This window comes from Zeus faber (genome assembly GCF_960531495.2).
Source record: "Zeus faber genome assembly, chromosome: 21".
In the NCBI taxonomy this organism is placed as follows: Eukaryota; Metazoa; Chordata; class Actinopteri; order Zeiformes; family Zeidae; genus Zeus; species Zeus faber.
In genome coordinates this window covers 5,702,079-5,728,343 of record NC_137208.1, presented here as the reverse complement: position 1 = coordinate 5,728,343, position 26,265 = coordinate 5,702,079, and the positions used below count along the sequence as shown (strand labels likewise).

General features: G+C 47.1%; 1 protein-coding gene across 1 annotated transcript; it reads right to left on the bottom strand.

Annotated features, from left to right (window-relative positions):
* Nucleotides 1–35: 35 nt before the first annotated feature.
* LOC307246433 (EF-hand calcium-binding domain-containing protein 6-like) lies at nucleotides 36–24,471 on the bottom strand (the record flags this gene model as incomplete). Its single annotated transcript, XM_080022342.1, has 22 exons — nucleotides 36–203; nucleotides 2,968–3,155; nucleotides 3,872–4,010; nucleotides 4,502–4,723; nucleotides 5,576–5,791; nucleotides 5,976–6,176; nucleotides 6,498–6,708; nucleotides 8,129–8,284; nucleotides 9,193–9,303; nucleotides 9,616–9,734; nucleotides 10,192–10,419; nucleotides 11,073–11,185; nucleotides 12,016–12,130; nucleotides 12,357–12,576; nucleotides 13,838–13,947; nucleotides 15,402–15,647; nucleotides 18,332–18,416; nucleotides 19,294–19,407; nucleotides 19,621–19,748; nucleotides 21,961–22,100; nucleotides 23,078–23,208; nucleotides 24,365–24,471. The coding sequence occupies 22 exons, from the start codon at nucleotides 24,469–24,471 to the stop codon at nucleotides 36–38; spliced, it is 3,468 nt and encodes a 1,155-aa protein (XP_079878468.1).
* Between the last annotated feature and the right edge of the window lie 1,794 nt (nucleotides 24,472–26,265).

Genomic DNA, 26,265 nt, shown 5'->3' with positions numbered 1-26,265 from the left:
CTCCCTACCTCCCACGCCCTCTCCCTCTCTCCCCTCTATGAGGCTCGCCCTACCTTCCTGAAGTCCCGCATGGAGATGCTGCCGGTGTGATGGGGGTCAAAGTTCATGAAGCTGCATCTGATGGCTCGCCAGGACCCCCGCACCACCGGGCGGACCCTCAGCATGGCCTCCACGCACTCGCCGCTCGGCACGCCCTCGCAGCTCTGAGCGGGAACGAGAAAGAAAAGTATACACAAACGGTGAGAGCCCCCCCCTCACTCGCTGTTTTCACAAAACCGCTCCTGACAAAGGAGAGTCGCTCTTTCCTCTTATCCTCCATTTTTTCTGTTGCATTTATTTTCGTACCGTACAAATCACCTCGACGGGCAACACCGGACCCATGGGATACCGGCGCAGGGGGTCCCCGGCAGCGTGACACAGATGGTCCCGCTCGGCCCAGACAATGCAGGATTTTGTGTTTTTGCACACACACACACACACAAAAAAAGCCGCTTTGGAAGGTTGCAGCTCGCGGGTTGCCAGATTAGGCCCAGTGACGCTCGGGGGGCTCGGCTTAGCCGCCCGGCGGGGGTCCCCGTTTTCGCAGCGTGCGCCCACCCATGTGTCATTGTTCAACGCTTCCGATACACTTTCCCCGGCGCCAGAGAAACACGGCGGAAAAGCAGCCACACTCGCCCGAGTTTGCTCGGCAAAAGGGAAGTGATATTAATGGGTACGAGGGTGGGAGGTCCCCGCTGGGTTTACACAATCTGGCAACCCTCCGTTGCCCATGGCACCCCCCCCCCCCCCCCCTCCCGGCTGAGCAATCTACTAAGAAATGGGAAAAGTTCTCACGAAACATACTGCACCAAATTACAACTACGACAGACGAAGGGTTTTCATGTTATAGTGCGAAAGTATGATTGATACTGTGTCTGTTTGATCCCCCATGTTGACGACCGGTGACAAATATTGATGAATATCTTTGATAATTTATGATTCTGTCATTTGTCATTTATTTTCATTGCAAATTGTTCTCGGATTCTGTTACGTGTCGAACTCTCAGACGCTCTCGTAAAATAGATTTTTCATCTCGGTGAGACTAAAAAAATAAAATATGAAACATGGAAGTATTACACGTCGCAATTTCCAATTTCTATGACGTTTACAGAGTAAACACAACATTGGAGCAAGTGATGAACCCGTCAGGACTCCAAAGCAACGGGAAGAAATCTGGGATTCAAGATAAAATAATATCTGAGATAAGATGAAACAGACAAACTGCAGAAAAAAGGAAAGGGTGTCAAGACCTGGAGAGTAAAGCGGCATGGACGCCACAAATGTCCAGTGCAAAATTCGGTAGCAATTAAAGACAAACTGTTCACGTGTCTGTGTGCAAATATGGCAACTTATGTTCAGTTCCGCACCTGAGGAAGTTATATCTTGAGTCATTTTACCCTAAACAACTTATATGTAACAATATGCAAATAGCTTGTGTGTATATACACCGCGCTCCAAATGATTATGCAAATGATATTTTTTTCTGATTTTCCTAAATAGTCGATGCAAAGGACAGTCAGTGTAATTTTCAAGTCATCAACCGTTGGGGTATAATTCAAATGTTATTGAACAAACCTCCCAATAATAACAGTATTTTTTTCAAAAATAAAAAACTCAAAATGCACTGTTCCAAATTATTATGCACAACAGAGTTTCAAAACATTTTATAGGTTGGAAAGAAGTGAAAATGGTCATTTGTTGAATGTGCAGCATTAGGTCATATTTACTGAAATCAAAAGCTGTTTCAATCAAAAACATCTTAACAGGCCAAGTGACATGTGAACATAGGAGCCTTCTTTCATATCACCTGCACTATTCTTGCCTCCATTGAACTTGTGAGTTTTTGGAGAGTTTCTGCTTGAATTTCTTTGCAGGACGTCAGAACAGCCTCCCAGAGCTGCTGGTTTGATGCCAACTAAGAGCATTGAGCCTTGCACTAAGGTTCTCAATAGGGTGGAGGTCAGGGGAGGATGGGGGCCACACCATGAGTTTCTCTCCTTTTATGCCCACAGCAGCCAATGACACAGAGATATTCTTTGCAGCATGAGATGGTGCGTTGTCAGGCATGAAGATGGTTTTGCTACGGGAGGCACGGTTCTTCTTTTTGTACCAGGGAAGAAAGTGCTCAGTCACAAACTCCATATATACTTTGCCGAGGTCATTTTCACACCTCCAGGGGCCCTAAAGGGGCCTACCAGCTCTCTCCCCGTGATTCCGGCCAAAAACATGACTCCCCCACCTCCTTGCTGACGTGGCAGCCTTGTTGGGACATGGTGGCCATCCACCAACCATCCACTACTCCATCCATCTGCACCACCCAGGGCTGCACGGCGCTCATCAGTAAACAAGACTGTTTGAAAATGAGTCTTCATGTATTTCTGGGCCCCCTGCAGCCCTTTCTGCTTGTGAGCATTGCTTAGGGGGGGCCCAATAGTAGCTTTATGCACAACTGCAAGCCTCTGGAGGATCCTACACCTTGAGGTTAACGGGACTCCAGCCCTGAGACACAACACCATCCATGAGTTCAATTGAAAAAAACAAAAAATTAAATGTTTATGACACTTGAATACAATTTGCATAATCATTTGGAACGCTGTGTACAGATTATCCCTATATGGAATCTGCAATCTGTTAACATACTATAGACTCTGTTATATCAGGGCACTGGATGTTACAAGTATTTTTACTTTTAATATTTTAAGTACATTTAAGGGCAAGTACTTGTATACTTTCACTCAAGTCGGAACATCAATACAGTACTTTTACTTGAGTTATTTTGTGTCATGGTATTTGTACTTTTACTCAAGGAAACGGTCCTCTTTTTACCTACGTCATGTTTTTGTGAATACTTCTACTTTTATCTCTTTGTTTGCAAAGGTAATTCCCCCAGTTGTAGTTTAAATCATGATGTCGTTTTCCTGCTTTCACCATTATTTTGGAAGGAGGGAGTCTGTGTCGCTGAGGCGGCCTCTTGCCCTCGGACGCGTCCAGGTCCAGCACAAAGTGACGCAGGAAGTTGTAGAAGGACACGTGTCCCTTGGTTATCAGGTCGTACTTTGTGGACAGATGCTCCCACTCCTCCGAGGTGACGGAGACGCCGTGAGCCTGGAGGATGTCTGAGGGTGGCGCGCGCACAAACACACACACACACACACACATTAAGTGAGTGCACAGTAAATAACATAAGTTGTTTAATATATAAGTATGTATATATGTATGTATGTATGCATATATATATATATAGATATATAGATATATACATATGTATGTACAGTATATACAGTATGTGTGTGTGTAGGAATATACAGTATATATATATATATATATATATATATATATATATTTATGTGTATGTTGTGATGCCATTCATTAATATGTGTATCTTATTTACTTAGTTTTAATCCCACTTCCAATAAAAACAGTGGCGGAAATTTGTTACAAGAAATTATGTTTCCAATGTTTCCAATGTTTCTAATGTTTCCAGCGTTTCTAATGTTTCTAATGTGGTTCTGCAGACCACATCAGTGACACTTCCGGTTGGTTGAATCAATTTCAATTTGCTCCAAAATCCCACATTCTCACATGCATTCCATGTGTGGTGGCACGTGGTTAAATGTGAAACGCCCCATGACAACAATCACGTGACTTTTTTTTGCAAGGGGGTTTCAACTCGTCTGCATTGTGCGACCACTTCCCCCCGCCCATTCAAGTTGAACATTTCCCCACAAAAACCCATCGTATCTCGCCGAGACAACTCCACAACAGACAGTGTTGGTTTTTTTTGTCATTCATTTATTGTCGTTTTGGTTTTTTTTGGTGACGGGCTGCTCACCCAGGAAGGAGCGGGCGCTGATGTGTCCTCTGCGACGGTCCTCCTCAATGCACCTCGCCTGGATCACCCTCCAGCAGCGGTGCACTTCCCTGCGCACCCGCTGCTCAGCCACGCCCGGGGGGACGGCTGGAGGGTCAGGCTGGGGGGAGTGTAGATCATTAAAGTGCAAATCCATAAGATCTGCGTTGATACAAGTCCCATAATTCAGTTAGAAACTCGGAAAGCAACTTCCAAGACGCTCACTCATTGATTCGATTTGAGGTTTTTTTTGGTCACTTGAGGTGAAATATTTTATTTTTTTGTTTTTTTTGTTCATCCATATTGACAGCTTACTGACCACAACTAGCTACGCTGCTTTATCAAATTCGCCACGGCTGCATTTCACTTCTCGCAAGTGTCCAATGTTTGGATTCTTGCCGGGAACTGCGGACGCCGCCACCAACAATGGAAACAGCAGACAGAGGAGCACATGCATCACGCAAAAATACGTTGAATGGCTCTTTCTTAAAAAGTGAAACATGGGCTCAAACAACAAATCAAATATGGGACTTTATTTTGAACAACATAAAATCCGACAGATTTCCACTTTGAACGCAAGTTTAAACGCATTGAAAAGACTCAGAACCGCACCTTGGAGCACTGGAGGACGCCGCCTGCAGTTTCTGGGCGTTCTTTGGACTTTGCTGATGAGCCTGTTTGGCTGGGCTCCGGAGTGGGGCATTCTGGGAAGTCAGTGGGGCTTCCTGGTTCCCTGCGGGCGGCTTCGCCCGCTGCTGCAAAACACTTCAGGAACTCTCTGTACCGCAGCCTCCCCGACACGTCCACAGGCATCTTCTTCCACACACACTCAAACTAGCGAGCCAGATGGAAATCACACACACACACAGAAGCAACAGAAGTCAGCGACAGAACACTAATTCTCCAAATAGGAGCGTCGGCAGCAGAAGACTTGGCTTCACAGATGACTAACTTTCTCCAGTGCTCAATAATGATCAACAAAGACAAATTTGTTTTTGATTAGAATAATTAAAAAGAAAACATTTCCGATGGAAAAACAACGCTACTGGCAAATGCGGCAAAAATGGATATGCGGGCTCTTTGGAATCTCATTTGCAGCCGGTGGAGTTGTGCCAGCGAGCGTTGTTTCAGCTCCACAACACAAAGTCCCGGTGTTAGAAGCGGCTGCACTCTAAACAGCCCGTATTTGTTTTCACTTTGTTTGTTGAAAGTTGTGTTCAGGATCAGTGGAACTTCAGGGCCGACAACAACTTTCAGAGGTGATTGCCGAGTTGCCAACCGTGCATCAGCTCTTAGTTGCCAAGACTGAGAAACAGTTGCCGAGTTTTATTCACTTCATTATTGAGTGATATTGATCGTATATAATTATAAGATATTAATAAAGTGACATCAAGAAAGGGGAACCATATTAATAAAAAACATGTTTTGGGTTACATTGAACAACATACAATCATCAATATCTTGAATAAGGTCCAATTTGTTCTATTTTTAGCACAGTTTGAACTATGTTAAAAAGTTTTTTGCTCGGCCGCCTGATTATTTCAGTTTCAGTTTCTATACTTCTCAACATCTTTCTCATCATATCAAAAGTGCCTGACCTGCACGAGATGGCTGACAACAGCGAAAATCTGGTTGCCTGGGGCAACTGAATTGAATTTCCACGCCTTTCTCCCCGGCTCCGCCCACCTGATCGCTGGTGAGCTGGCTAATGTGGCAGTTGCAGACGCTTCTGAAGTCCTCTTTGGAGACGGTGCCATCGTGGGCGTGGTCCAAAGCCACCATGGCCTTGGTGATGTCCTGCTTGCATTCCGAGACCACGTCCTGCAGCTGCTGCATCGGACTGGCGCCGCTCCGGACCTCGGCTCTGACCTCACTTCCCCCGTCTGAGCTTTCCCACGCCACCTGGAGACGCCATGCGTGAAGTCAGGATGCGCAATTCTTGAAAAACGGGCGACTTATCAGGAAGAGGAAACGATACGCGATGCATCTGAACGATGACAATTTACACCTAATGCGGATTGACTGTGTTCTTTGTGTGCAGAGTGGCGAACTCAAAGGGAATCCTTGAATCTGCTGGTTTAAAGACCTGTGGGCTCGGACACGGTGTCTTGAACTTGTTCAGGAAGTCCTTCCAGTTGACCGTCTGGTGCTGCCAGTTCAGCTCCAGTTTGCTCCGCAGGTGTCCGTACTGGCTTTCCGACAGGCGGGCGCATATGGTCTCCACGACCCGCCGGAAGTCCAGAGTGTTGACTGCCCCCGTCCCGTTAGGGTCGAGGTGCGAAAAGGCCTGGAACGACAGAAAAGGGTTACACTGGGTCGGCGGGGTCACAGGTCTGAGCCCTTAATGACAAATAGATTAAATTCAGTTGAACCTGTGATGTGCTTCATGTTTTACCGAGAGCTGTGCTCCAAAAATCATTAAAGATACATCATATGATTATTATTGTGAGCCTGAACCCTGTTGACTCTTCCCTCGCTCACCGGCGCTTTACACCAACTGAATCAAACACAATTTTGACTCGTCAAGAACGGTCGACAGTGTCAAATCTAGTGGTCAAAGAAAAATGTGTATTTTGTAAAATTAAAGGCAACGTTTCACGTTGGCTACCTTGTGCAGAGAGGATGTTGAGGCATTGACAAGCTCCTTCAGCCTCTCCATGGCTTGGGCGACGCCCAGGGGGTGCAGGGTCTCCAGGTCGCGGGACGCAGGCGGGGGGCCGGGTGTGCACGGCGCCTCCTCCTGCGGCTCGTGGTTGTACCCCCGCAGGTAGTCCACGTAGGCCAGCTTCCGGTAGCCGTCATCCATTGAAACGTTCCGCCTGGAAGGGAATCGAATGTGAAGGGCACGCATTCGTCAACTTGAACCACTCACCCATTACATTTTTTTTTTTTGCCAATCTGGTACAACCATCGTAATCATCAAGAACCACTTACGACAGGTAGACCTGTGGAACGTCAGGAGAAGTACACTTTTATTTTATACATTTATCCTCCAGCCCCTCTCAGAAGGCATTATATAATTACCACGTTTTGATCATCTAAACAACTAATCATCATGGCTACTCCAAGAGGGGGAAAATCACTAAAAGTGAAACATAGAAACAAACAACATCAATTATTTGACAATACATAGTTAAAGCGATAAATATTGGAATAACAATTATGGCACATAACCTCTTGCTGTTACCATTAGGGCAATAAAGGAGAAGAATTGAGAAATATCTCAGTAATCAGGAGGGTGTGAGGCAGATGTTGACTCTGTGTGTGTGTGTGTGTGTGTGTGTGTGTGTGTGTGTGTGTGTGTGTGTGTGTGTGTGTGTGTGTGTGTGTGTGTGTGTGTGTGTGTGTGTGTGTGTGTGGTTTCTCAATTAATGTTTGAGAACCCTCTCGTGCTGCAGTGCCTACGAGCAGCAGAAAGGCTCCACAGAACCCATGACTCCCGCATCTGCAAAAACACCCCGCGACTGCAAGAGAACTCCAAGGCCAAAGCACTGCAGACGCAGAAGGACCCTGGAACCCGCCGGGAAGCCGAGAGGCCGCGGAGCAAGGGCGGCCCTGCGACTGACAGCCCAACACGCAGCCGTGCCCGCCCACGCCCCACGCGAAGGCGAGGCCTGTCGCCACAGCTGGCAAGGATCCCCGCTCAGCCGCGAGCACTGAGCACACACCCACGCAACCGAACGCACCCCGTCGACGGGAGCCCAGCCCAGCGCCCACAAACAGCCAGACATGCGGCACCCGCAGCGTCCCCCGCAAAAAAGCCACAAGAGGTCGGCTGCTGCCACCCGGTCTGTGACCCACACAGACGACGGCAAGCCACTACCCAGAAGGCCTGGGGAGCACCCGGCAGCCCGGCAGGCCGGACACCGCCCGGCACCGGAGGCAAGACGCCAACACCCAAGCACAGCCAGCAAGGGGGGCACACCCAACCGCCCACCACACACCCATGCCAAACACGCACCACACACCCAGGCCTTCCATGCCAAACCGCACACGACCGGCTCATCCTGGAAATGCTGAATTCATTTATTGTCATGATTTTATTGATGATTTGTCACGTATCTTCATTTTTATCGTATTTTAATTCTTAATTTGCAACGGCGTCGTTACCCGACACTGTTGAAAATGAGGATTCTCCCTTCATGGTTTCTCGAGGTGAAATAAGGTAAGTTCACAACTCATTTGATTGCTTTTTTTTTTTTTTTACAAAATAAACTAAAGTTGAAGAGGTGCTTTTACCTCAGCAGGTGGTGTACCAGCTGCTCTCGCTGCAGCAGGCGGTTGTAGGCCCGCAGGACGCACAGCAGGTCGTCCACCTTCACCACGCCTTCCCTTTTCCGGTCCATACGAACCAGGGTGCTGCCCACGGCCTGGCTGTGATCCTGCATGATGCGTCTGTGGCGGACGGGGAAAAAGTAACTCACCACTATTACTCCGATTACAGTACTTAAAAAATATATATTTATTAAAAAAAATTTTACCATTTAAAATGATCGTCCAAGACCAAGAGAGGAAACCGAGATCGGAAGACTCTAAAGTGAACGAACGCACCTTTTTAGTCGGTGGTGAATGTGACCAGCGTTTGAAACACAAGGCTCCACTCGTACTTTTAATTACAGCTGCGTGAAAATGAAGTCACGTACATTATATCTGAGAACTCCTCGTGAAGGAAGAAAAAGACTAAAATGTTATATGCCCGGGCGACATTGACAATATTTATCAAGAACGCCGTTTTAATGACGGCTTAATGATAATCACAGCTTGTGCGAGATGTTTCGGCGCCGGGACTGAAATTAACATGGGAGGAGGGGGCCTTTTGTTTACCCAAGCCCCCGGGGTGCAAAGCCCCCGTCGGTAGAGTAAAACATGAGGAGCGGCAAACATTATTGACTTTTGTGGCGATGCATGTTTAAAATATAGAATTATTGCCCGAGCAAACGAGCAAAGCCGTGCGGCGTAATGTGCGATGCAGAGGCCCGCGGCCGCAGCGGTAACAGAGAGGCTTTGTGCGCCGTCGGCAGAATACGCTTTCACCGATTCATTTGCCATTACGCCCGCACAGCCGAAGGATCAGCGCGGATAAATAACATCCCCAAGATGACGAAACAATTTGCTGTGCCCACACCCAAATGATCACATATTAACATGATCCTTCTTAAGCAGGGAAGTGGTATTTCCTCTGTTGGAAAGCCATTAAAAAATCTTTGTTTATTTGATTATTATTATTATTTTTTTAATGACGTTCTTGCCGGAGAAGTGTACTTGTGTACTTTAATTGTATTTAATCACGTCACGACACTCACTCCATAATATCCAGCGACGCCGCCTCCCGCTTCAACTTCCTGTTGAGCTCCACCCCGAGGCTCTCCAGGAACTTAGTGGCCGGCACGCAGCCCAGGTCCTCTGGGTCGTACCTGTCGCACACCCAGAAGCTTTGTTTTACCAGACTGCAGACACGACGATTCTCAACTTTTAACTGGGGGGGGGGGGGAGTACAAATACCCGACAATAAAGTTACTCTAGTGAAAGCACTACATTGACTTGTCTACTCAAGTTAAAGTATATAAGTACTTGTATAGTAGATAAGAGTGTATAATACCTCATGAAGTGCTTGTGCAGATCCTGGTTATGGGTTGCTCTTACGGTATATTTAGTTTTTTGCTTTTCTTTTTTTTTTTTTTGATAAACAACCAAATGGCAAATGCGTGTCCAAACTTGCATCTCACCTCGACCACATCCTGTTGAACTCCTCGGGCCTCAGCGGCAGGTTGTAGGTGAACAGCAGCTTCCTCAGGTTCTCTTTGTAAACAAAACTCTGCACGTCATCGTTCAGGCGGCACAGCACCTGAGAGGAAGGAAACGCTGCGTTCAGACCAGACGGGATCGCAAAACATTTTGTTAATCCCCGGAGGAGAAATGTAGGCGTTACGGCGGCAAACACCGTGCAGCCGAGGAAGACATGCAGATTAAAACGAGATAAGAAATCACAACATATCAACACTGCCCCTGTACACTGTGAACTAATGAGCCCAATATGGGCAAGGAGCAGTCGCCGGCGCGAGAAGAAAAGTGCAGCATCGGGGGATCGAACCTGCGACATTGACGTCCACTTCTTGCGCGCGTCGCAGGCTAGTTGTTCATGGAACTGGTCCAATCTGTTTCGTGAGGACGCACGCACGCACGCACACACACATACACACACACACACACACACACAATTATATAATAATGATAATAATGTATATGTATATAATGTATATAATAATAATGATTTCAATCCACACGCCCCCGCCGACTCACACATTCTGCGTGGGCTGCTGCTTTTTGGGCCCGCCGCCATTTTGGACGATCCTGTGGAACTCGGCGCAGTTGAGGTTGACCCCGGGCCGCAGGCCGAACAGCTGCAGCAGCCGCTCGTACTCGCGGTCGCTGAGGGCCAGGCCCAGCGTGCCGTACAGCTTCCGGAAGTTGTGAGCGTACACCAGGCCGTCGTTGTTGCTGTCCATCAGCCTGAACGCCTTGAAGATGTCCTGAGAGAGAGAGGTGGATAAAGAGAGATTCAACGATAGATCCGAAATCAGGAAATTGCGGTGTTCCGGCTCACATCAGAAAATAGGCAGTAACAATGAAGTAATAATTAATAAGGATAAAATTTGAAAAAAAATGGCAATATAAAAAGACCTAAAATTAAACCTAAGGCAATAGACAATCAACAATACTAATTTTGCAGTATACGGTAAAAATGTCCCAGAGTTCTCCACGACCAAATACAAAAATCCCACGTCCGTGTCCTATGCAGAGATGCCTATCGTCAAGATCGGCCGTCGTGGCGCAAACCCTTTTCATACAGCTCCAGCGAAAACCAGTAGGAACAGTGATGCTGAACCTTCTCCTGATCCAGGAGCCACCATTTCATCCACATTAGACCACAGACCCATAGATCCCCCCCCACCCTTCGAGGACACCGGGGGATCCCCAGACCCCATGTTGAGAAACCTCGTTTTAGAAAATGCGCCGAAAAATTCTCAAAAGCATTCTATGGCCAAGGCATTCCTTTTTTTAATTTTACAAATCCCCCCCGGAATAGAATTTTCCAAAAATTGTCCTTATTTTCTCCTCCTGAAGCACAAGAGAGACAGATAGTTCAATAGAGGCTTTGGGGAAAATCGGAAACGACACTCACCCCGTGGACCGTCTGGATCTCTGACTTCATGACGGCCAGGTACTCCTCGGCGCTCAGCAGGCTGGAGTCGTCCTGCGCCTCGCTCGCCTCCTCCCCGTTCCCGGAGCAGAACTCTGCAACACAAAAATTCGGGGTGGAATAGATGGAAATCTGAAAACGCAGTGACACGCAGGAGTGTAACAGGAGCGTTGGCCGGCGCGAGTGGCCGCTCGCGCCGATTCCCCGGACCGCGGTGGAATTACTCCTTGACAAACGAAGACGTGGTTTTGTTTTCGCGGCATCGAGCGTGTCTGTTTTGTGGAGTGTTTTTTTTGGACGCTTCCCCCTCGTGTTTGCCAAACACACGCTGGCCATTTAGCCGCTTGACCCGATTCATGTTTAATTAGGAGCCTCGACTTGCGCTCTTGTTCCAAAATCCAAAACTCCAATTTTTACAGCTTGCAAACATGGCTACGTTTGGGCCCCGGTTACGTTTAATCACTCTTTTCTTCTTCTTCTTCTTATCGTTTTTTTTTTTTTTCTTCTTTTTTTTGGCCTTTTCTTTGAGAGAATACAAATTAGAGCGATGCCCCGCTGCTCAGCTTTCTGCTTCCGAAAGCAGATAATTAGCCCAAACAAGCAGAAATGAGTGTGATTCTGAGTCTGTGCGCATCCCTCCTCTCCGCTAATGAGACGGAGGAGCCCGGCTCCGACTATTAATAATCCGGAAGGATTTCTGCGCTAAGAAAGACATTACTTAGCGGGAAGTGAGGGTGGGGGTATGTTTGATCACTGTGGGTTGGGTGGAAGGTGGTGGTGGTGGTGGGGCTGAGGAGGGGGTGGCTGGGAGAGGATTTGGAAAAAAAAATCAAATTTGAATGGGGGAACAAAAAAACCCTGTTATCCCAAACTGAATGAAGCGCTGTCCAGTCTCTCTCTCTCTCTCTCTCGCTCGCTCGCTCACCCTCAAACTTGTCCTGGAACACTGAGCGCTCCATCCGTCCATGTTTAAAGCCGAGCATGTCGATGAGCTGCTGGAATTGCCGGTACTCCAGGGTGATCCCGTTGTCCTGCAGGATCTGGCAGCAGAATGAGGAACGACACCGTGGATTGACACCACGTCACTTGGAAGCAGCCACATATACGGTGGTGGTGGTGGAGTAACAGCCGTACGTTATATAGTATAGTATATATAGTATATACTGTATATAAAGTAGCGCAAATATGGCCACCGTTATCCTTAAAGGCTTGGTTTGAATACATACTGTACACATATATTGTCTCTTTCCATTTGACCCTTCTGACCTTCCGTAGATCCAGAGGGTAGAGGGCTCCGTCTTGGTTGTGGATGGTGGCCTGGAGATGCTCGGATGGATTGGCCCCGTGTTGCTCCAGGTTCTCCTTCATCTTCGTGAAGACCATCTCCCGGATGTTCTGACCCCTGGCGTTGCCGACGGGGCCAGAGGGGCCCCGCGGTGCTCTGTCGGACGCTGCCGCCGCGGCGCTCCGGGGTGGGGCGTCGGCTCTGCGTTAAGCGTGCGGGGAAGTGAAGTTAAACCACGTTTTCACACGAGCGCTCCAACAAGAGGGTTATCACCATTCAACGAGAACGTCACGGACACTCAGGGAGAAGGTGATTGGGGAAGACGGAGATTTCTATATCAGGCCAAAACAGCATACACACCACATTGAACGTCATAATCACCATAATTACTAATCCAGTGCCTTGTCTGCCACTATCACAGAAAAAGCTCATAATAAGTGTAATAATACACATCCTCCACGAGGAGGAAAGATTTACTGATGCAGCTGGAACGTAAATACTCAGCTAGAGTTCGTCTGCTTCAACCCAAACGGACGGAAACCCCGCGTTCACATTTTTTCCAACTTTTACATTTCCGACCTTCAAATTTCTGACGCGGAAGCTGCCAATTCTTACAAAAGAAATCTTTGCGAGCCGCTCAAATAAATGCGATCTCGCCCGCCTCCTTCAGTCCCTCCTCCCGTTCTTTACCCCTCTTTCAGGTTTTCCGTGAGGCAGGAGGCACGTGTTCGTCTTTCATCTTCTAGTTGAGCTCCCAGGTTCCTCAGGAACTCTCTGTAGTGTGGAGGGACAGGCACAAACACACATAATAATAATAATAATAATAATAATAATAATAATAATAATAATAATAACAATAATAATAATAATAATAATAACAATAATAATATTAATAATAACAACAATAATAATAATAATAACAATAATAATAATAATAATAATAATAATTCTATCAGGTAGTCTCATAGAGATCCACTCTTACAAGAAAAACTAAATGTAAATGTGTGGCTATAAAATCCCAATTACACCACAAGACCAGGCCCTACCCTCCATTCCTAACCAGTGGTAGAAAGTAACGAAGTACAAGTACTTCATGAGCGTACTTAACATTTCTCAAGTATCTTAAGTACTTACCTAATTATTAATTATATTATTCGTTTCAGGTTTTCTTCTTTTACTCCACTACATTTCAAAGCAAATATCTATCGTGTTTACCGTTCAACATTTCTAACAGCCTTAGACATGCACTTTTACTGTTACTTCCATTGTTTTACTTCAGTAGGTGCTTTCAATTTAGGTCACTATTCTGATATTTGTGCTTCAACTGTCCGAGTACTTGATCCACCGTTGCTCCTCGCTGAGCTAAGAACGGAAGCAATCTGTGGACCAACAGATGTTTGCAGCTTCCTGGAAAGAGCAGAACTTTGCCGACCCCCCGGCGACCTCCCTGTGTGCTTCTTACTTGTTGAAGTTGCTCCGTGAGGCGGGTGTGGTACGCCGCTCCCTGGACTTAATGCCCTCTTTGCGTTGGACTTGTTTGCTGTGCTTGGAGCCGGAGGAAAGCGCTGGCGACTGAAGTTGAAGCCACACATCAAGTCAGTCTCACTCTGTAGTAACAAACATCTTGAACGCAATATTTAATACATTCCACCACATTTGGTGAATTCAGAACCACATGTCCCTCTATACCTATTGAACTACCTGTCAATTAAACTACCTGTCCCTCTATTGAACTCTCTCTATTGAACCACCTGTCTATTGAACTACCTGTCCCTCTATTGAACTACCTGTCCCTCTATTAAACTACCTGTCCCTCTATTGAACTACCTGTCTCTCTATTGAACTATCTCTCTATTGAACTACCTGTCTCTCTATTGAACTACCTGTCTATTGAACTACCTGTCTCTCTATTGAACTACCTGTCTCGCTATTGAACTACCTCTCTATTGAACTACCTGTCTCTCTATTGAACTATCTCTCTATTGAACTACCTGTCTCTCTAGTGAACTACCTGTCTCTCTATTAAACCACCTGTCTCTCTATTGAACTACCTGTCTCTCTGTTGAACTACCTCTCTATTGAACTACCTGTCTCTCTATTAAACCACCTGTCTCTCTATTGAACTACCTGTCTCTCTATTGAACTACCTGTCTCTCAATTGATCTACCTGTCTCTATTGAACTACCTGTCTCTCTATTGATCTACCTGTCTCTATTGAACTACCTGTCTCTCTTTTGATCTACCTGTCTCTCTATTAAACTACCTGTCTCTCTATTGAACTACCTGTCTCTCTATTGAACCATCTGTCTCTCTATTGAACCACCTGTCTCTCTATTGAACTACCTGTCTCTCTATTGAACTACCTGTCCCTCTATTAAACTACCTGTCCCTCTATTGAACTACCTGTCTCTCTATTGAACTATCTCTCTATTGAACTACCTGTCTCTCTATTGAACTACCTGTCTATTGAACTACCTGTCTCTCTATTGAACTACCTGTCTCGCTATTGAACTACCTCTCTATTGAACTACCTGTCTCTCTATTGAACTATCTCTCTATTGAACTACCTGTCTCTCTAGTGAACTACCTGTCTCTCTATTAAACCACCTGTCTCTCTATTGAACTACCTGTCTCTCTGTTGAACTACCTCTCTATTGAACTACCTGTCTCTCTATTAAACCACCTGTCTCTCTATTGAACTACCTGTCTCTCTATTGAACTACCTGTCTCTCAATTGATCTACCTGTCTCTATTGAACTACCTGTCTCTCTATTGATCTACCTGTCTCTATTGAACTACCTGTCTCTCTTTTGATCTACCTGTCTCTCTATTAAACTACCTGTCTCTCTATTGAACTACCTGTCTCTCTATTGAACCATCTGTCTCTCTATTGAACCACCTGTCTCTCTATTGAACTACCTGTCTCTCTATTGAACCACCTGTCTCTCTATTGAACCACCTGTCCCTCTATTGAACCACCTGTCCCTCTATTTAATAATGCATCCCTCTCCCATGTCTTTCACTACCTCATTGGTGTCTGCAGGGGAAGGTTGTAGAAACATTTGTCCCCCAGAGGTGGACTCAACGCTGGGATGGATCTTTTCCAAGTGGGCCAGGTGGATGATCCCGCTGTGCTCTGGGTCCAGACGGTTGAGCATGTTTTTGATCTCAACGTCGTTGAAACGGAGCCTGCGTGTACCTGGTCGTTTTGGGTAGTGAGGCGCCTCCAGGGCGCGTCGCAGTTCTGCCCTGGGGATCCTACCGTTGCCATTCTGGAAACACAAGCCATGTGGTGACCTTTAACCTCATCATCTGCTGGTAGCCACTTGTTGACGCAAATGTTCTGCTCTGTGTTCTCTACTTTACACTGAATCCGACAAATGACAACTCACCAGAAATCTAATTTATTTTTATTGAGAGTCAGAAACCACATGCAAAAATCTCTGACCCTCTGCAGTGCCAAGAGTCCAGTTGCGTTGAAATTTTTCATCTCTTGCACCGATTTTGATTCCAAGATTATTACCGAAAGCCACTGTTGCTCAATAACTGTCAAGCTAGCATTATTGGGCTAAAATAGGGTTAGATACATAAAATAATGACTTAATTAACGTAAGCGTTGGGTGTTACCGTCAACAAATATCTTACATTCATTGAAAATGGTAAATGTGCAGCTGACCAAACGATTCACTATTGCGCTGTTGTACTGAAGGCCTATATTTTTCATATCCGACATATTTTGTGATGCAAAATACAGGTGGACACATGGGCAATGACGGCACGTTACAACAAACGGATCCATTGTCAGATTCAGTGTAAAGAGGGCGTTGGTTGTTTTTCGTAACTACCACTTTACCTTTCCATATTATTAACTTGTGGAAAAACAAATGACAGCATAGATTAGAGATTTGCATTGACAGCTGAAAAGGTTTCGCCATATTCATCATAATTGAAGACAAATTATGCGTGACTCTCCCTTGATTTATAATGAATTGGCAGGCAGCCTGTGTTGACAAAATAAAACTATCCCCTGCATCCCTCTTCCACAAGCTGTTTTGAGACAAGAACAATAAGTGTGTGACGCATTCCTGGAGAGTTACGTGGGGTCGTTGTTGAGCTGAGGACAAAAGCAGAAGTGTGGCTTTTCTTGGTTTAAAAGACACAGTGAAACCAAAGATGGGTCTTGTTCTAAAACGTGAACCTGGGTTTGTGTTCCAACTGCTAGTGAAAACGTTGAGTTGGAGTGAAAGGATGAAATGTGGGGCGGCCCAAGTGGTGGTGGAGTAACAGACTAGAATGGTGGTGGAAACGCTTCCCAGTATGGCCCATTACTCTATTCCTGTACGTAGTATCTCCATTCTGTCTTCCTTTAGCCCCTGGCTTTAAGCTCCCTGCAGGCTGCGGCCTCCATCTTACAGTACCATTAGGACTTCGGTGCGGTACTCGATCATATCATAAGTAATCAACTCCTTCAGGAAAATATCAAATGTACTCTATCAGAAGTAAAAAACATGCTTATTCAGTGTGAAAACACATTTCATCCTTAATGTGTTCAAGGGGCAACCGTAATGACGTTCTTCGCTGTGGCCTCATTGTCTACTCTCGATGTTGGCGGGATGTAACCCTCTTAACAAAACGATTGCATTGTTAGTCGGTGGAAGCTGTTGCAGATAAATGTAGTCGAGTAAAAGTAGGATATTAGCATCGTACATTTGTACTGAAGTGAAAGTATAAAGTCCCCTAAAATTCCCTAAAAGATTTAATTTCCACCCCTGCCTTCTTGTTAATGGGTAATCAGGATGGAGCTGTAACAGTAAACCCACATGCTGTCAACCAGCAGCCCATGGGCAACTGATGGAAAAAAAGGTTCAGAGGGAAACAGTGGTCGCTTATTCCAACAACATGCGTGAATTTGCTCTCACATTTGTGGCTTTACCGTTTCCAGCCATGTAATAAATTATGTTAGAGGATGAAGGTACAAACTGTGGCCTGGGAAAAATCAGTTTTGTCTGATTTGTCTAACGTCTAAAGTTGAGCAGTGTGAGTCGCTGTGCTCCGACGCCTGGAGATAGGGCTGGAAAACAAAAACCACGGCTGAAAAACAAAAACCACGGCTGGCTTCAGACCTGCCTGAGTGAAAAAAAAGCTCATTACTGGCGGGGTGTAAAGGACCCCCTTGTTTGATTAGCCACCCGCTGAATAGATTATTAAAACAGTTGATGGGGGAATTTTCTTTTCTATCCCCGTGCCATGGAAGGAGGAGATTCTGGCAGATACGTGCGATTCATATCTGAGAGCGGCTTCACACACACTTCTATGCACGTATTACATGCGCACAACACACACACACACACACACACACACACACACACACACACACACACACACACACACACACACACATAATGCACATGTGTACTTAAACTTGGACGCCGATTGTTGTTTTTGTGAGTGGCATCAACAACATCAAACCAAGGGAATTAAGACACCCCCCAGCCCAGCCTTCTACTCTAAAGTTTAGCCCGACTCAAAAGTTGTATCCAGCTGAAGTGGACTGATTTGAAATTAAAGAGGCAGAACCGTGCACGAGGGGGAGGGGGCGGTTGTCAGAAGAACATATGGCTGGTGACTGAGTGGCTAACCAGTGGCCATATGCAGTCATCAAACCACGTTTTATGGCCATCAAAAAGCTGAGGGAGATGATCGGCTCATCTGTAAAGCTGCCTGGAGTATATTCTCTAATTCCTACGTTTAAGTGTGCATCTCCGTCTCCCAGAGCTCCGCTGAGTGCTCAGAGAACTCCCCTGGGTCCTGTCGGATCGCGTTCAAAACCGCGACTGTCTAGTCTCACAACACTGCTGTTTTTTTTGTTTTTTTTCTCTCGTATCTGGATGCTGCGTCGCTGCGTAAATGCAGTATAGAGGGTCTGATGGCGGCGTTCAACCGTCCTGACTCCTACCCTGTCCAGGAAGTGGAAGATCTCCTTTAGCCGAGTGGAAATGTCCTGGGGATCAGGGGATGGTTCCAGAGACTCCTCAGAGGCTCTAAGGGAGAAAAAGAGGGGAGGGACAGAGAGGGGGAAGTGAGGGGAGGAGAGGACAGGGCGGGTAGAAGAGGAGAGGATGGGAGAAAAGGAGTGTAGGGGAAGAGAGGTGGGAAGGAGGATCGCAGAAGGGAAGGGGAAAATAGAGGATGGGGGAGAAGGATAGGATAGGACAGGAGGAGAGGAGAGGAGGGAGAGAGGATCGGACAGGAGGAGAGGGGAGAAAAGGAGAGAGGTAGAGGGGAGGGGGGGTGATAGGTGAATAGAGGAGAGAGGAGAGGAGGAGAGGATAGGAGAATGGATGAGAGAAGAGGAGGAGGAGGAGGAGGAAGAGGAGAGGATAGGAGGTGGGGAGGGGAAGAGAAGAGGGGAGGAGGATAGATGGGAGGCAAAGAGAGGAAGGGAGGAGAGATGAAGAGGGGGAGGAGGAGAGGATAAGAGGTGGGGGGGAGGAAGTGCGTGGAAGGAGAGTTAGGAGCAAAGCATGTCAATGTCGACGGTGTGATGTGGGGTTGGTGTGGTTTGAGCAGCCACACCTGACCTGGATCTGAGTGACTGGGATCAGGGTGGCTGCAAACCTGTTGCTCGCTGGTTGGTATAACGAGCAACAGGTAAAACCCCCATCCCCACACACACTCAGGAGAGGAGCCAGGACACATCTCCATCTGCTCCTGGGCTTATTCCAACTGGCCAGCTCTCCCTCCCTGAAAACGCCACTTGGGTGGTGCGTGGTAGGCCAAACTGCCACAGATGGTAATCATCATCGTTGTCATCATCATGGTAGTTCTCTTTTTATTTATAGAAATATATTATTATTTAGGGTGCTCGGAGAATGTGCTTGTGGTTGTTGTTGTTGTTGTTGTTGTTCTGGTACGTACTGTGAATCCGACCGGTTGCCAGGAACGACAGCCTCGTCCCTCTGATCACCGCCGCTCATGAAGTGACCGAGGAAGTCTTTCCACCTCACCTGGCCAGTGGGATTCACCCCATAGCTGTACGAGGCCATCCGAAACACACATGCACACACACGCACACATACACACACACACACACACACACACACACACAGACAGACAGACAGACAGACAGACAGACAGACAGACAGACAGACACACACACACACACACGCACACACGTCAAGTGATGACGCCTGAGCGGTGATGCGTGGCTCAGTGAGGGAGCAGCGGCGCAGCAGCGTCTCCTACCAGCTGCTCAGCTTGTGGAAGGTGTGGAGGCTCATGGGAAACAGGTGTTTGCAGAGAGCCGCCCTCAGCTCGTCCTGTTTCACCAGGCCGGTGCCCGTGGCGTCCAAGGTCTGCAGGGCCTGCCACACCTGTGCAGAGTGCAAGCACATCTGACGCACGCACACACACACACACACACACACACACACACAGAGCGCATTTTAAAGTACTATGAGCCTCAGCCTCCTTCCACTTCTCTGTTTCAATTTAAATTTAATTTCATTACATTCAATTAGCTTTATTGGCATTCGTTATTTGAAACAATATTGCCAAGCAACAGAGTTGCTGTATATTCAGCATTAACATGATTAATGTAAAAAAATGATTTAGAAAATAGGTTGAAACCAACCAATCCCAACGAGAACAATATTACATAAACACAGAACAAAGAGTATTATTATTAACTATGAGTAATACAGTTCATTTAAGTACACACTTTTCTCACCACTTGTGAGGTGATTTACCTCTGGTTGGATTTATATTATTTCATTTCAGTTTAGGTCACAGTCACAGTTTAAGTAAGAAATTTGTTTCTGTCTCAATCTCCCCATTGGGGTCTGCCTGAAACCTGTCTTTTGAATCAGGGAATTTTCCACCAGGGATCTGACAAGATTCTCATTGATCCCCGGGGGGAAATTCAGGTGTTACAGAGGTAGAAGTTGACAGAAGAGTGAAGGTCAAAAAAGTATGATATAAAAATGTTAAATGTTAAAATGTTAAAATGTACAGTATATACACATATAAACAGAGGTTAGACTAGTGACTGGTGGCAAGCATGCTAAAGTAAAGGACAAATAGTATATAATTTGATGCAATGATAGCACTAGTAGTGGTATGTTGAAATATGGTATATTAGTATAATATGGTGGAATAACATATGTATAGCCGTATAAAATATAGCATAGTGTTGAATTACTAATTTATTGGATATTGCATATTGGTGAAAAAAATCATTATAATGATACTTATAATAACAATAATAATAAGGATAGTACAAATGGTATAGATACCTATTATAGTAGTAATAACCAAAGCGCTACTGCTACTAATAACATAATAACTGTAAAGAGAAAAATGATTCCTTAGTTTTCAGGCTGTCAGAAAGTCTCACAGCTTATATTGTCTGTTTATGCTAAAATACACTTCTATTGACTCCCGTGACTCTATTGAGTCACGTCAGGTTGCGGTTGCCATGGCGAAACATCCCGGCTCGGCGACCTTCCCGCGGCTGAGGGATGAGCCGTCCCAAACTCACCCGCCTTTCCCCGTAAATTAGCCGTGATTAACACGCTAACTCAGGAGCTGATTTTTCTGGGCAAACATTTTAATTAGAAGTGTTCCCTCTGCCTGGTGCATCCTGACGCGCCACTTAGAGCCAATTTAGCGCTTCCCCCTTTAAAGAGGATAATGCAGGGAAGAGGGCCAGATGGTGACATGCAAACACCATGAAGGAAACACGCACGCGCGCGCACACACACAAACACACACACACACACACACACACACACACACACACACACACACACACACACACACACACACACACACACACACACACACACACACACACACACACACACACACACACTATGGCCGTGATCACTATCAGGCCTCAGCGCAACACTAATGATTTACATTCTTAAGGCACCAAATCGATATCTACGCAGTCTCTTCTGACACTTCTGCAAATTCTCCGTCAGGTTTAGACACCGTATCAAAGTTTTTCCGCGCTTCATTTCTCTGGAGTTGAAATGCGCAAAGACGTGCTCCACATTGCAAAAAAACCCTTTATCTTTCAATTTGGACACAAACCAGAGCGTAGCAGGGAAAAAAAGGCAGGCCGCTCTCTTGGCAGTGGAACTGTTTAACTCTCTGGGAGAAAAAAAACGGAGTTATCTAAATTCCCGGCCCCCCCCCCCCCCTGTGAATTCTGCCGCAGTTGGTTTGCTGTCAACTATTTGAACATCACAGGGCCCGGGCATTAACTTTTCAAAGCGGTTGCCAAGTTGGCCAACGTGCGGCAGCTTTTGGTTGGCCGAGATTGATAAAAAAAAAATGTTTGCACAACTTTAACCACTTTGTAATTGAGTGAGATTGATAGATTAATTGATCGATCAACAGGCGGCGAGGTATTCCGCGCTGGTTGACGGCGAGGCAACCAGACCGCAAAGGATGGTTGCTGGGGAAAACCAGGCATCCGAGAGTGACGAGGGCCACTGCGTCGCACCGGCCGAGCCGTATCGCTTCCTTTAGGGAACCGAAACACAAATTGGATTTGATGTTCGTTGGGCCGGGCCGTACCTCTCGCTTGAAGAGCGCCTGCACCTCGCCGTCACTCAGCCCGAGGAGCGGCGTGGTGTCGCCCGATCCGGACGGCGTCATCGAACTCCGCTTCTTCTGCCTGAGCTTCTCTGGCGAGCTGAGCCCCGGACTGGACGTCTCTGGGAGAGGAGCAGGTAGGAGCACACGTCAAGTCTCCTAAAAGCACCGACCTGTCCCTTAACACCAGACACAGGGACCGAAACACCGCGTCACAAGCAAAGGGAAGATAATTGTGCCGTTGACTGCAGCAAATTAGCTTTTTTATTTTTTCCAAGGGGAAAGAGCACCATCGCTTAAATATGACAGCAACTCCAGACACATGAATTGAATGCATAGTGATGGGGTCTTGACACTAGTGCAGGCGGAGAGGAAAATCTGCGCATCACTGAAATAACAACAAGTAGGATTATCATTAGCTGAAGAATCTAAAGGCCACGCAAGATTTTTAGTTGTATTTTTTGGCATTTGTGAACTACTTCATCTTTTTCTGTGGCTCTCCGTGCCACAAAATAAATAAGAATTAAAAAATGACTTGGCAACTTGTACTTGGCAAATAGTACGATTATAAAAGCTGGCACGTCCTCTCGCTGTGAAATAAAACCGTTTATGGTACCGTTCAGGTACGCAGACCTTAAAATCACTTTATTTTGAGAGTCCTGTGATTCCGTCGTGGAATAGTGTCAGCAGCACCAGCGGCATTACTGAGAATCTGCTTAAATCAATCACTGCTAATTGCCGCAGTGACACTGCGTGATGTTCGCGTCCCAGCATCTGTAACCCCGTCTTCCCTTTGGAGTAAAATACGATGGGGAGAACAGGAAGTTAAAAAATGGTCGGAAGTGGCCTTTAAACAGACGAAGGTGTGATCTTGTTGTTCCTGAAAGTACAATTAAACTGAGAACGGAAAAGGTCTTCCTGACTGAACTTCATTTGAACGCTCTGCTTATTCTAGACCGCGCTGATAATTAGCGCTCGGTAATCGAACGCCGCACTCGGTTCTCCCTGCTTGGTTACCGTGCGTTTTTCAGTGCCGTAGCACTTCAAATCACCACGTGTCCTCGAGGTCCCGCCCAGACTCCCGTTGGTGTTTCCTTACCCAGCTTGGTGCACATGGGGATGAGGTTGGCGGGTCGAAGGTGGATCTTGTCCTCGCCGCAGCCCAGCTCGTCCAGGAAGTGTTTGTAGGATATGTGGGTGGCATTATTGGGACTGTAGTAACTCCACACCCTAGGGCGTCCAGAAAGACACAGCAGACACAGCAGATGAACTCCCCGAGCAATAACGCAAGTTTCGTGTGGTTGACACCGAGACGGAGTAGAGACCCGATCCTTGGAACTGATTGTTTTTTGCGTCAAGGTTTATTTGGGATTTTTTTCTTGTCCTAGTGAGGTTTATCCACTTCTGTGTTGTCGCATTTACGGCTCAGGTGTGTACATACCATACGTTTTTCTAGCGCGTTGCCACCCGGGGTTTTGATTGTGACGGAAAGACAGCGTAAAACCGTCAGACAGACAGGCAGACAGACAGACAGAGCGAGGGAGGGAGGGACGGATGGAGTGAGAGATGATGGGCGAGAGAGAGAGAGAGAGAGAGAGAGAGAGAGAGAGAGAGAGAGAGAGAGAGAGATGCATGCAGGGTCCTGAGCAATAAAACTAATTAAAGCCATTGAAAATGAACCTGTCACACAGAATCCTCTAGAGCCGCGTCAAAAAAGGAAGTTGAGAGCCGTTTCTGGAGTGGATTTGACTGCAGGGCCCAAAGTTTTAAAAAAGTCAATTAGCGCCGTCTCCGCCCGAGACAAAGGCCGACCACAAAGTTAGCGCCGGTTATCTTGTCCTATCCAAAAGATTGCTTTCTTCCATAGGGAACGCTTGGAATAGTTAGGGACTAGCAGTGAGAGGTTAGTTGTTGGCTGCTCCACTTGTGTTACAGCCATTTGCACCATTCTGAGCGTGTGTTGGTTCCCGACACTGCTCCGATCTGCCTCAAAATGTGTTATTTGGCTATAATTACAGGTGTAGTACAGTCTAGAACCATAAATAGAATCTGTTTACTTGTTGTCGGTTATTTTATTTGTATATATATTTTTTTTTCACAACAGTTATTTTCTACTATTAAGGCTTCAGACACCCAGAATATCCAGTCTCATATTATGCCGAAGAGTTAATCCGCAAAATAATTGTTATAAAAATCCCAGGTTTGTCACTTTTTAAGACGTACGCGCAAGAAGTGAAAGGCAGACGGCTTTCAACAGAAAAAATGGAATTCCGGGGCTAACGGACAACGCTACGGAATCGCCGTTTTAATGGCTTCATTTGCGCTTTTCAAAAAGCTGAACGCGCCGCCACAAAGGGCGACCGCGTGTTAGTGAAATGCGCCTCACCTCTGGAACTCCTTGTCCGTCAGCTGGAGGCCGTGCTGCTCCAGTATGCTTCGGAAATTGTGCTTCTTAATGCGGCCCTGGCGGTCGTAGTCGAAGACACGGAACATGCGGATCGAGGAGCGCAGGTTGGCTCCAATCTGTGTGTGTGTGTGTGTGTGTGTGTGTGCGTGTGCGTGCGTGCGTGTGCGTGTGTGTGTAGGGAGAGGAAATACACACAATAATGATGAACAGCTACGGCAAACACAGCCACCTCGGTCCTGTGCCCGTTAACTTTCCCTCCGTCTTTTCCCGCACGCTTTCACCTCCCTCGTCAAGACTGTTACTGACACCCCCACCACCTTGATCTGCGGCCGCCCGGGCTTGTCCCCCCCAAAGCACTGACACGCCGGGAGGCGGGAGGGAGAGAGACGAGGGGGAGAGACGAGGGGGAGAGACGCGGGGGAGAGACGAGGGGGAGAGACGAGGGGGAGAGAGGCGGGGGCCAGGGAGCGGATGTGCGTGTGTTTCGGGGGGGACCGGGTTCCGGAAGCACTCTACGTGTTTCTTTTCTTTTCACCAGATCACGTGACGTGGAGAATCACGAATCACGTGGCGGGGAGCGATGCTTACACCCTCTCAGAAAGTAAAAGTACACATGGTGGGTCGGCAAAACCCTCTTTAGACAGCACCCTCTCACCGGGGGGGGGGGGGGGGTCCCTCCAAGAGGTTCCAGAGGGCTCCCGGAAAAATAATCAGTTGTTAGATCACGGCCACTTCATTCACGAGACCAACACCACGTGCCCGGCCAAACCCCCCCGGCCCGAGGCTTTTCCGTTTCCTGAACACGTCGGTTCGCTCCGCAGGTCCGCAGCTCGGAGGCATTGGGCTTCCACCGCTGAGGAACCGGAGCGCTGCTACTAAATATACCCCCAATGACTCTTGGGTAATCAGAGTCCTCTGTCGCCCAGAGAAGTATCCGTCTAATTGCACTCTGATTAGGGAAGCTGCCAAGTCTCTCCGTGCATAAGGCGTGGCGGGGGCGGAGGGAGTCTCCCACATGTGCCGTTACACTGACATTGCCGCTCTCCCCTAAAAAGACACCTTTTTTTTTTTTACAAAGTGGAACAGATGGAGGCAGAGGGAGGACAAAACGGCCGCTGCTCCACCCGCCACGGCCTTAGTCGTCAAACGACGCAGCTCTGTATTGGAGTTCCCTGGCGCTTTAGTAGCACCCCAGGCCCCCCGCCCCCCCGTCCCCCGTCCCCCCCGTCCTGGAACCGGGTTGTTGCTTCCCTTCGGTCCAAAACCTCCCGAAAAATCGGCACTCTTTGTGAATCGAATAAGTTCGGCGAGCGCGGGAGCCATTTTGTTCCAGGCGTAGCAGTTACCCGGGCGTGCAGACCACCTTTTTTCCAGCCAGAGCCGGGGGAAGGAGAGAGGCGCGCCACGGCAATCGCCGCGTTTTAAAAAAAGATCAAATGAAAGAGAATTTATTAAAGACAGATATAAATACAATTCCCCGCCCCCCGTCCCCCCCGTCCCCCATCACCCGCCTCTCCCTTTCCAACTTGGAGGATTCTGCACTAATTAGAAATGTGTTAAAATCACAAAGGACGAAGAGTGGAGACGGTAGCGTATTAATGAACAGAGACAGAGGGATATCATATCATCTCTGACTCCATCTCTATCTCATCTACCCATCTCTCTCTCTCTCTCTCCAGCCCACACACACACACACACACACACACACACACACACACTCCTCACTCCTTTTATCTTCCTTTGTTTCCTCCTTTATCTCAACTCCCACTGACACAAACTTCTATTCCCATTCTCCTCTTCCTCTTTGTCTCCACACCCCCCAACCCCACTTTCCTTCTCTACAAAAGATCATTTTCTCATTCGTTTTTCTTTTTTCGCTG